General features: G+C 34.1%; 2 protein-coding genes across 2 annotated transcripts in view; both read right to left on the bottom strand.

The window, feature by feature from the left end:
* Positions 1-101: 101 nt before the first annotated feature.
* On the bottom strand, positions 102-5,353 carry LOC117117357 (A-agglutinin anchorage subunit-like). The gene is made up of 4 exons (XM_033261638.1): positions 4,838-5,353; positions 2,458-3,092; positions 2,192-2,289; positions 102-444 (listed from the first exon to the last, which is right to left on the bottom strand). The coding sequence occupies exons 1-4, from the start codon at positions 4,911-4,913 to the stop codon at positions 108-110; spliced, it is 1,146 nt and encodes a 381-aa protein (XP_033117529.1). The 5' UTR covers positions 4,914-5,353; the 3' UTR covers positions 102-107.
* A 916-nt stretch (positions 5,354-6,269) lies between these two features.
* The window catches only part of LOC117117344, a 23,663-nt gene continuing 17,349 nt past the window's right edge, over positions 6,270-12,583 (bottom strand). The window contains exons 18-23 of the mRNA XM_033261618.1: positions 12,111-12,260; positions 11,311-11,463; positions 10,447-10,724; positions 9,983-10,089; positions 8,606-9,028; positions 6,270-7,917 (exon numbers count right to left, since the gene is read on the bottom strand). Of these exons, the coding sequence (XP_033117509.1) occupies positions 7,797-7,917; positions 8,606-9,028; positions 9,983-10,089; positions 10,447-10,724; positions 11,311-11,463; positions 12,111-12,260 (1,232 nt within the window). The 3' untranslated portion in view covers positions 6,270-7,796. The remainder of the gene's footprint in view (positions 7,918-8,605; positions 9,029-9,982; positions 10,090-10,446; positions 10,725-11,310; positions 11,464-12,110; positions 12,261-12,583) is intronic.

The raw sequence follows: 12,583 nt of genomic DNA, 5'->3' as shown, positions 1-12,583 counted from the left end.
ATGTTCACGTTGTACAGAAGTAAAATTTATTATAGAACTTGGAAGTATTTGAAATTTATCTATAGGCCTATAAGATGCGATTTCGATGTATCGTAGGAAGAGTTCACTTACTCCAACTTTTTAGCTCGCCAGAATACATATATGGCAACAAATATACAAATAACACAAAAAACTATCAGTGAAATTGCCCAGCCGGGGAACCCATCCGGTTTCGTGTAAGGCGTTTCAATTTCGAATTCGTAGTTTAGCTCTTCTTCTATGTTGCCCTTTTGTTCATTTAACATTGATGTTGCTTGTTCAGTGTTCATTACAGTCAGTGTGTCAGTGTAAGGATCTTTGACATAAAACGACACATGAAGTTCATCATCTGCAAGAATGTCGTATTCTGTATTTACTTCGAAGTATGGTTTGGATCCCTGGTGGTAAATGATGACGTCAGAGGAACTATAAATTTAAAAAAAATCATTTTATTTTTACACATGGCCATTCCCGGTGTTTATGCCATACCAGCATAAACACCAGGAATGGTGTATGTGAGGAAGGAAGGGAGGGTAATTCACACGATATCAATATTAACATATTACATTTCCAAAATCTAAAGTTAAGACTAGAGTACGAAATGTATAGTAAAGTTAAAACACTGAAAAGTTAATATTGGTTTTAGTTAGGCCTATAATATGAACAATTATAACATTTAATATAATAGGCTATGTTATACATTGAATAGTGGAGCTAAAATATTTTCTAGGTAAATACAAACACAATAGGTACCCTTTCTAAGTTGATATTGATGTCTTTGTAAATAGGACCTCTATGATAATGGATGGTAGTTTGAACTGCATTAGGCGTGGTGCAACAACTCTTTCCGGTCAAAAATAGGTATTTAGAAAACGACATATCTACTATGGAATGCTAACAGAGTGTCATTACAGCCAAACTATTTAGGAATCACGGTGGTGCTTGTTAGATCAATCTTATGCTGTATATACACTTTAACATAAAAATTAAATTTATTATGGTCCTTATGGAAATTTTAATACAACTAAAATGTATTTGCATCTATAGTTGGTGCCTTGTTGTTCGGTCTAAAATGGTTGTTTTTTTAGAACACCTTATTTAAATTTATAAAGTTCAGTAGTATTATTATCATTATTAAAATGGCAATCACAATTCCGTAGATGCTGAAGTTTCTTTTTTATAATGCAAGGGTAACAATAGTCATTATAGGTATGATATTATTATTCATAAGTATAACCGACAGTACATTTCGGACCATTAAATCCTTGCATCTTAGAAACATAGCGTGAGCCACTTTTACAGTCAACTAACAATGCATGTTGGGGTATCTAACCATGGTCCGCTGAGAATGGTCAACGTGTGGTTCAAAATCGCGATCACAAGTTAAATAACCACCACAGAAGCCGCTGCGTCTTGCCAGAGATTACAATATTTCTCTATGGCCATGTATATGATCGACGTCTTATGTATGAGGATTAGAACGATGAGGGTGTGACTTTGGAAAATCTGGCTAGGATTATATATGACAGACTATTTTAATATAGTTTTTACATGTGATGACCAGGCAAATTTTCATATTTGCCTTTCTCAGGTTCAAGAGCAGTAAGGCAAGTTAGAAAAAGTAAGTTCTAGTCACCACCTTTTTCTTGTTGTGCCTCCTCGATTTGTTTTTATTCCAGCAATTGCAATCCTTTTCACCAGAATAGATATTGAGTGGTAATTTTGGGTATTCCCCTACTTTATATCAATGTTATATCATACTCTATGTTATCAGCATAATGACTCAGTTGATGTAAACAAACTAAGAGCCAAAAAGGACCTCTTGCATTAAAAAAAAGAACAGAAACCACTGTATTATTTAGTCTAAAGCTCTGCCCAGTTTATCAAATTTTCTTTGACAAAAAAAAAATAGTTGCATGGCCATATATAGGGCATCACACGGAGCTCATTCGGACGTAAAGTAATCGCTACTATTTATTATTGGTACATGTTATTTCATAATTTCATAATTTCACCTTCAGATTGTCTGTTTGACTGACTGACTCATTTTACCACAGTAATCTACTTTAGCTTGTCTTGATTGTATTCTTTGTCAACGTCTACTTGTAGAAACATTATAATTTCCCTTTCGATTAATTAACTCAATAAGAAAATCCATCAATTCGCGACTTGCCTTATGTATTTATAATTGTCCTCACATTTTGAGTTTTCAGCTGTACAGTACATTATCGTATTCTCAGCAATAGAGCTTTTGAATTTGTTTTCATCAAACTGAAATACAAAAAGGTTACCAAAAGTGTGACGTTATTTATTCCAGTTTAAATCTTGATTTTGATTTTATATGAAAATAAATCGATTGACATTCGTAAATTGACAATATAATGCATAGGCCTATATACAATAATAATAACAATACTAAATTTAAATATTAAACTTTACCTCATCGCTTGGTATGTTCAATTTAACGTTGACTCCTGAGTTTTCTATAGATATTAAATAATATTTTGGAGGTTTTGTAGTTGTTGATGATGATGTAGTAGCTTCCTTCATTGGGCCCGTCGTTGAATACAGAGTACTGGTAATTTTAGCCACTGTTGTGTCAATATTTGTTATAGGCGATGGGCCCTTATTATCTTGAGTTGTGGTATCGTACGAAGTAGAGTGTATTAATGTTGTAGTAGTTGTTGGGGAATCATTTGTAGACTTTTTTTGTGTTGAGCCCTTCGTAGAGACTACTCCACCTGTAGTCGTAATTAGGCCTATAGTGGTTGTCGTTTCTGTTGTCGGTTTAGTTGTTGGGGAATCATTCGTAGACGTATCTTGTGTTGAGCGCTTCGTAGAGACTACTCCACCTGTAGTCGCAATTAAAATGGCTGTCGTTTCTGTTGTCGGTTTAGTTGTTGGGAAATTATTTGTAGACGTATCTTGTGTTAAGCCCTTCGTAGAGACTACTCCACCTGTAGTCGTAATTATAGCGGTTGTCGGTTTAGTTGTTGGTGAATCATTTGTAGACATCTCTTGTGTTGAGCCCATATTAAAGTTTGTTGGATCTGTAGTCTGCACTGTAGCTGTGGCTGGGATACATTGACATATTATATTGTTAGTCTGTTTTACATACCATAATTAGGACTACTGGCAAATAAAATTTCTTTTTCTTTTTCCACTGCTAAATTGTAAAATATTGAAAAAAACCCATTTTATTATTACATTAAACGGTGATTAAATATAGCTTTAAGTTGAGATATGAACTTCATAAGCCAATGCTAAAATTTCAACGAGCTATACCATGTCTTTAATTAGATATTATCGACAATTCACGAGGTAAGACTACAGTCCGTATCATTTTTCTGAATCCAAATTATCATTTAAGAAAAATAAATTAATAAGAATCATGAGTATAAAATAAATAAATAAATAAATAATAATAATAATATATAGTAATATCAAAATAATAATAATAATAATAATAATAATAATAATAATAATAATAATAATAATAATAATAATAATAATAAGTGTGAGGGGGGGGGGGGTTGTCATTTTTACTGTTAAGGTTTCTCAGTGGTTCTAAATGGTATCATGGTATATTTTCCGGACAATAAAAATGACTTATTGATTACCGTATTCTAAGTGCAGTACCCAAGCCTGCTTCTGCTATTTCATTTCATTTATTTCATTGAAACCACTAGGTATTGGGCGCACAGTGCTATGGGACAAAGGAACTGCAATTCGACAGCCATTTTAAAGGGATACGATTGAAGAAACACTGAACTGAAAAACTTTTTCTTTTTCAAGAAACAAAAAAAATCAGACGTACATTAGTTTATTGGTAAGGATTAACTAAGACGTAGGTCTAATTAGAATATAATTAAGAAGGTTTTGGCAGCATTATTAGCCTGTAATGGCGGCCAACTTGGTGGCTATCTTGGTGATTACCTGGCTTTGTATTAACCTTTTCTCACATAGTCTCAATTATTGTTAGTTTTCTACCAATCAGCCTCAAGTCTCACTATCCAAGCATATAAGTTTTTCCCTGTTTGGATTCTCTGTAGATATTATTCTCCTGAAAACGATCGGAGCAACTCAATCGAAACGTCGAGACATTCTCAACAAACAACAGTTCTTTTCAGAACAATCTACGTGGTCTACCACAACGATTATATATTATTACGTCGCCATGCAAACCTTCAAACAATCTCTTGAATTGGTAATCTTAACAAATTTATAACATTAAATAATTTTAATAATTTTGATAATGTAATGTAATTCAATGTCTAATCTGTATAAATTTGTTTTAATTTGTAGTATTGTAGAAAACGTGTAATGTCTCATTTTGTTATTGTTTAAAAATTTCAGATTTAGCTGCAATAGAATCATTTTAATGGATATATATAGGCCTTGTCTCTATATATATATATAGGCCTATATATATATATATATATATATATATATATATATATATATAATAAAGATAGCATAAATAATAATTTGAGGCCAAATCTTTGGTAGCCATAGATTTAATACTACCAGAATGACAGACCCATTGACTAAACTTTGAAAGAAACAAAAAATATAGATCATTTTGGGGCCCATTTTTTTATTTGTGTCAGTCATATTGACATCTACGTGGTCAAAGCTAACTTTAGTTGGCATAAGGTGAGGAAAATCGTGGATAGGAACACATGGCAGGTTTACATTGACTGGTCCTTCCTAAGAAAACGTGGAAAAGTGCCTTGTCCAAAAAAAATCTCAGGCTATAAAAACTTAAAAGACAAAAGGCTTACAAATTTACTACATATGTGATTAGAAACATACTCACATGTCCCGTTGCAAACTGATATGAAGGAAAAACATACTGTCAGTATAAATACTCCTAGTCCCCGTCTGGACGACATTGTTTATTCTTGTTAAAAATACTTTAATATTCTAAAAGTTGACGACCAATATAATCTAATGATTAAAAATGACACCAGACACAGAAACGGCAATACCTCTCAGTATCGGTGATCTTTATTCTGTAAACGGTACTCTCTCATATGACGAAAATATAGTGAATGTAATCTTACAGAGGTGAGATGAGGTTTGGAAGTAAACAAATAAATCAGATAACACAAGCTGTGACACGGCTGTAGATCCGCGATATCCCTCAGTGTTTCGACAACTTTTGTAACTTCAGTAGGGTCTTTGAAATAATGTTATATTAACAAGCACACTAGACATAATAAGGCCTAAAATCTAATTTTCAGTTTATTTTGTTCAACTCATGGTTTGTAGAATCGCTACGGCTCAACAATAGGTAATTACAAGCGTGATTGCTACGAGCTGTTGATTATTAATAATGGGAGTGGTGACATTTATAACTGGACTTTGCGCTTTACGCCTATAAATTATCATACAAGATAATTAGTCAATTCTACGCGTGTCTCAAGTGATGATATAATAACAATAAATTTGTATCTTGAGCAATAAAACCACACCCGTTTAAGGCCATTTTATTTCTACACCAAATTGCAAAGATTGCCATTAAAATACAAAAAATGATTATTGTATAAGTATTAGATTACTATTATTATATGTAAACATTTTAACAACCGAGGTAGTACCAATGACGCTGGCGCTGTGCATGATATCGGTGAATAGGAACACCATGCAATTTCCAATATAACACACTGAGCCGTTTTTCTCGTTGAAGATACGACTTGTTTCTTTTTGCATTTAAGTTGATGTTTATATATAAATACATTAGGACTTCAGGATTCCACTTAATCGATCTTTTTCTCCTTGAATAGTCATGATACTGCCACACACCTACAGACTCTGTTGAAATATTTGGCAGATTCAAGGGGCCCAGTCCCCACCCCAAAACAAAAATGCACCAAAAAATAATAGGAAAATAATTTTAAATTCAAATTCAAGTCACCTTTATTCCTATATGTCGTGAATTCCTGATTTTTTTTATTTTTGATGTTTTTATATTAATTTGTATTTTCTAGAATGAATAAATAACAATAACAAATAAATATTTGTGGTTATCGTTATAACATAATGGTCTTTAATTGATTAACAAATAAAAAAAAAACCTTGCAATATGATAAAGTAATAGTGAAGAGGAGGAGGCTTTTAATGTAAAATTACATCGCGTAGTCGTAGGTAAGGACCTTGTGAATAAAGGCAAAAATCACTTAACCAACCCTGAGTTCTACTCCACAAAAATACTAAAATTACTATAGACTATACAATGTAGACAAGTCTTGAGAATGTCTCACATATTTTATTATACATATTCTTCTGTATACATAATTCATAAATATTTTAATCTGATAGTGGGAAATGAATCTGAATACATATTTTATAATATAGGCTTCAACTGTGTCATCATTTTGGAAACCTCGGTTAACACTATTATAACATCATCCCGGCAAATAAAATGTTTATAAAACACTGCCTGTGTTCTTGACTATTATATTTTATTTATGTGTTTTACTGTTGTTTAGACAAGGCACTGCCTACGCACAGGTCTAGGTTATTACATTTATTCAAATTTGAAGGTGCTTCATAACAATATTCATGTTTGTTATTTTTATTTTAGTCTTTCATCACTTAAAAGCATCAAAGTTGTAAATTACATAATTGAGACATACAATAATGTATTAATATATTATGGCAGATTTAAATAAAATCTATAGTAAAAATAGTAAATCCACATCACTCTTAAAACACTGGTATATACCGGTATGGCTCTGTAGAAAGAGAAAAAAATCTATAGTACACAATTTTTAAAACAGTTATACAACTACATTTTTATTTTTAAAATGACATTAAATTAAATAGTATTTGCTTCTTTAGTCAGTTTAGTAGATTCCGTTTGATAGGATTACAGTGTCCTCAACATACAGTAACAGTTTGATATACACTGTATTTTGTCCTATCGAGTATGTTACTGTAGAAAGAAGATGGAGTAATTGATCACTTTTCGTTCACCAAATACTAAAGCCTGTTTGCAACTAGGCGAATTTATTCGGGCGAATCGAAAGCGCCAGTTCGCACAGATTGGTTGCATATTTTTTCGCTTCGCAAAAAGTAAAAGCAGTTTGAACTACTGATTTCGCTGAAGCCAAAAACTCGGATAAAAATGTGAATGCGCATGAGCTTCGCCTAGTGGAAAACAGGCTTAGGTTTTTAATGGAATAAAAACACAGATATCATTTTTACCAAACAATAGAAATGTAAAAAAGTGCCCCAGGTTTGAGTTAAATATTAATCCCCTTCTTAAATTGTCCACTCCATGCAAACCTCCAAGAAAAACTGAAAAGTAGTCACTAACATGATTACAGTGCCTATCGGTATGCTTTTGATGGAGGTTGACTACCAATTTCAACAGCATCTGCTATATATAGAGACATCCATCATTAAGTGTCCACAATTCAGATTTTAAATTCTAACGTTGACACCAGTATACAATATTAAAGTGAACTAGATTTATTGATCTAATAAATCAAACGAATACTGTAGTACACCACATTAAAAACACAATAATTATAGAAGATAGAGATAGAAGAACAAAATGGAAACCATATTTCATACAGACGGTTAGGTGTGGGTCGATCGAAAGAGAATGGACTAAGGTCCCACAAAACAATAGCGTAAATGTACACTGAGCCACGTGCGTTTGTGTGACAACGTAGTTTTGTTTGTAGGACATGCGCATGCGCGAATTCCTGGTTCTGTTCTGATTATTCAGTTGCTAAGACACTCAGGAAATGTTCACTATCAAGTAGCTACTTGTCCTCCACAAATCCTCTGTTGGTTTCGGCTACGATATCGTTATATCTTGCCTGTGACGCAGCCTCTCTTGTACCTCCGGTTAGTTCAATACCACCATCAAATTTTACATTTTTCCTAAAAAATCAAAAGAAGTTATCATTTAAAGACCATCGGATTAAACTAATACATTATGTTTGGTTAAATTTCATATTAACAAGGTTACGATTATCTTATTAATTTTGACTGATTACCAATAAGTCAAAATCACTAATTTATTCACTAGGTGTGTGTCTTAGATTCTAATTTATGTGACATTATCAAAAATGCTAATTTATGTGGCATCATCAAAAATGATTTGTGTACAGTACCATTCTTTGCTAGCGGCACACATACAATACATGGGACAATACCACTGATTTCATTACGGTAGGTCATCAAGTGGCGTGCCAACACGGTGTTTACACCCAGTGGCGCTCATTATTACGTAACCCTACTCCATATTTTCGAAACTAGGCTCCTACACTTTTAGCCACAATGTGTAGAGAAAACCCTTAGTCACAAAATGCAGTTTTAGCATGCGTAGCATGACTGTCGAATATTAAATTAAATTGAATAAATATTAAATTGATTTGAATTGAAAATTGATATATAAGTTAAGTCCTATGTCAAATCAAAAGGAGCTTGAGGTTTTTAAAGTGATTTTTGCTTGTGAAAATAAAATTGGTGGCTTGAAAAAAGTGAGAGGAACACACGGTATAAAAAATGACTTACACATGATCAGAATAAAAAACTACACACCTCTCTCAATGAAATTGTTACTCACTTTTTTCTAGCACTTAAGAAGCATACGACAATGAGAACAATCACACAGACACCAGCAAAGCATATGAGGGCTATGGCCCATGGCTCGAGGACTGGCGGCTCCTTTGTGCCGGGTACCGGTGTGACTGGTTCGATTAACCTTGTCGTATGCCTACTTGTAGTTGTTGAAGAAGTGGAAGTTTGTGTCGTAGAGTCGTCGATCTCCAGTTCGAAGTTGTAGCCAAGATCCTCTTCAATATTTGTTTCATAAGCAGTCAACATGCTCTGCACATCGTCTGAAAGCATCAGTAGCTCAGAGCTATAGGCTTGAGTTATGAAGAAAGAAACTGCAGTACTATCATCAGTAGTGGCTTTTCCTATAACACGTCTTTTTCTTCGAGATGCCGAGCCATCAGCCATCTCAAATACAATAATATCACGTTCCCTACATTTATACAAAATGAAATACCAGGCTAATTTTTAAGAAGGGGAAAATCTGGACGTGCTTCTTCCTATGAATAATAATTAATTTTACTGATTAAGTAAGTCTATTATTAATTATTCAAATGCACAGTACGGGTACCGAATAAAAAGCTCAGTCTTTATAAAGTCTTCAATTTTATTGTCAGGTTTAAAAACCAACGGAACTTTACTACTCTCAATTTGCCGTGGTAATTATGAATTTACTATAGCCATGGACGTATTAATGCTATAACCATCACTAACAAGTACACCATCGCGCACAAACAGTAACGAAAACATGAAGAAGTAAAATACGAGATCCAATAGCCTCCTCAGAGCTAGCTCCTAATTAGCGGCGCCAGAAATTCCTGGACAAGGTATAAAGCTCTACGAGAAGGCAAGTTCAATAAATAAACGTTCAATACATATTTACTTAAATAAACGCCCGCTTTGAATAAACGCTCCCTCGAATAAACGCCCCCTCGAAAGCCTTGTTTGGCATAAACGCCTCCCTTAAATAAATGCCACCCTCCCCCACCCAATGACTGTAAACAAACCTAATGGAAGCAACATCATTCTCAATTTATCCTATTAATGTTCTAATCCAGGAAAATTACATTTGTTCTAACCTGGTTGAGATCAAAAAGTATGATCACACGATACACATTGTAAGCGGTGTGTTGTAGCTCCATTTCCAGGGAAATTAAGGGGTGATTATTTGAGGATATACGTATCCACATTACACAAGAAAAAAATCCCCCCCCCCTCCTCAAATACACGACCCTTAAAAACCCTTCTCAACAATACCGAGGCGTTTATTCGAATAAATACAGTATATGTACGTATACATGTAGGCCTATGTATGTCTGTATGTATGTATACATGTATGTATGTCTAATGAAAGCATATTCGTCACTAGTGGAATAGGCCTACTTACGAAACGACTTTCGGAGGACCCATGCACACGTCTGGCTCCTGCTGACAATACAAATTAGTGCTCGTAGCTATTGATGATCTAAAAGCCTCTTCTTCGGTAGCATTAAACTTTGAAGAAAGAACAGAAACTCAGATGTCATTACGAATTATCCTTTGTATAATGGAATAAAAAGTAGTATTTTACAGTTGGTATATCGTATTCAACTTTATATTCTAATATGTGGTCCATATCGCTTCTTTCATGCATATTAAAATATTTTGTTGCTTGTGGAAATCCATTATAAAGCTAAATTCAATTCAAGATGAAGAGAAATCGATTTATCATTTAAAAATATTTGTGTTAATTATATTCTTATTTTCATTTAAATATTAAAATCTAAAACAGCACTTCTTACTTACTACCAACTGACATGAAAACTATTAATTACAAAACAATATATAATTTATTTATCTTTTCTTGCATACCTTAGTATATGCAATGCTTAGTTTAAGATCTACACCTCCGTTTTCAATACTATCTATTGGATATACAGGTGTTGTTTCAACGGATGAAATCGTCGTATGGCTTGGCCATTTTGCAGTATTGGTTACTTGTTTCGAAGTAGGTGGTGTGTGCTTCGTTGATGGTGGCTCAGCTGACGCGTCAACAGTTGTACCTTCTTTGGATGTTGTTTGTTGGTCGTTACTTGACGTGGTAGTAGCTGAAGCATGCCTACCTGTCGTTATGGTTTCTTGTGTACTTCCTGAATTCAGATTACAAATACAAATATTTATTGACAATTTTGTCTTAATTCTGGCATTGTTATGACATCACATCTAATATCACAGTGATTAATCATTCCATATGTAAATAGCAATACGACAAAAACTTTCGAATCAACATTATGATGCAGTTTTTGACACACCGTAAACGCTGTAGCACGTCACAATTTGCCAACTTGGCTCCGCCTTTTTTGAAGTGCGGATGCGCAACTATGCACAGAACTTTTTTTACGTAGAAAAGTTAGCTTATTTACACATGGCCTCCACCCATATTGCAAGTTCAAAAGTTAAAACTAAATCTAGCCATAAACAAGTTCTCGTTATCTCGAAAGCCTCCAATAAGGGCAGTATAATAGAGGCAGTAAAGTATATTGGCCCTAACGTCAACCCATACAAAAAAGATCTATTAATCAACCAGCCGAGTGTTGCTAGAGCTTCTGAGGCAGTAGAACATATTGGCCCTAACAGCCGCCCATACAAAAAAAAATATATTAATCAATCAGATTAATTAATCGGCCGAGTGTTTCTAGAGCCCCTCATCAGAGCTCAAAACACTCTTTAAAATACCTGAGAGCGTGGATACTTTGACGAATCCGACTTGATCAAGTTCTTGTTCAATATGCATTGCTGCTACACTGACTGTGTACCACGTGTCTTCTATTAAGGACTGCAGTATTGAACTTCGTATGTTTCCTCCATTGACAATTTCAAATTCCGAAACTGAACAAAAAAATACACTTATTATGAAAAAGATTATTTTAAGTGCTCAAGTTTGTAGCTACAGTATTTGCATTTTGGACGATATGCTGTATTAATATTAAATACTGTATCTTGGGAATCTTGAATTTGGGGTTGGGGGAACGAATGTGAAGTGGGGGAGCTGAAGATTAAGTGAGAGGGAGGTGGGTCAGAAAATAAGGTGATATGATTTGAGCGTGTTTTTTTTCCTTTTTTTTTTTTTTTTTTTTGCTCCTGACATTTTAAATTGGGGATGGGTGGGGGCGACTGGGGGAACTTGCGGCCCCGCGCACTTTTGGATACACCACCGAATACTCTCTGTGGTAAGATAGCTGGTGACAAAAATAAAAACAAAACTGATTTTAAATTCTAATGAGACACAGGGAAAAACAACTTAACCCTGAAGTCCTTGCCAATTGCGTGACATAATCTATCTCAATTCCAGCAATTCTGAAACTGAGCCTGCCATCCTCTTCAAGCTGGTGGCGCTGTAATCGATTTTCCTGTCTCCCACTGAAAAGGTCCAACAATTATGATCACGACCCACCCAGAAAAAACTGGATACACCCCTGGTGGTATCTTATTTTGCTAGCTTATTTAAAATTATTCAGTAGACCCTGTTTTCATACTTGTTTCGTTGTTGTATTCGTGATCGTAGCGAATAGTATATCCTAGGACATCGCAAGTATATGATGAGGGCGTCCATGCGACACGAATGGACGACGAAGATACAGCTTCTGCCGTTACTTCTACCACATTGGTGTCTGCTCGCGTGTAACCTGCAAGGAAAAGCGTAAACAATTGGTGAAGTACACCTCACAACTAACAATAATTTTATGTTATAATGCATTTTTTTTTTCAAATTGTATAACCATTATTTTGTTCTTATAACGTAATTTCTGACTAAATAACATTGTAGATAATTTAACGCTATTTTCTCACAATTACTTGGATCGGTAGACTGTTTCAAAAACAGTTTTCAGAAATGTTATATTTTACTTAAATACTGCACAATAATAAACAGTTTTGTTATTCTCTTTCATATAGGTCGTATTAAATAAATACATATATATAGACCTATATATATATATTATATACCGTA

The sequence above is a fragment of the Anneissia japonica genome, unplaced genomic scaffold, assembly GCF_011630105.1.
Source record: "Anneissia japonica isolate Jap-2015-1 unplaced genomic scaffold, ASM1163010v1 scaffold287725_len345208_cov150, whole genome shotgun sequence".
Taxonomy (NCBI): Eukaryota; Metazoa; Echinodermata; class Crinoidea; order Comatulida; family Comatulidae; genus Anneissia; species Anneissia japonica.
Note: the sequence above shows the minus strand (reverse complement) of the source record. Positions and strands in the feature narration are given on the sequence as shown.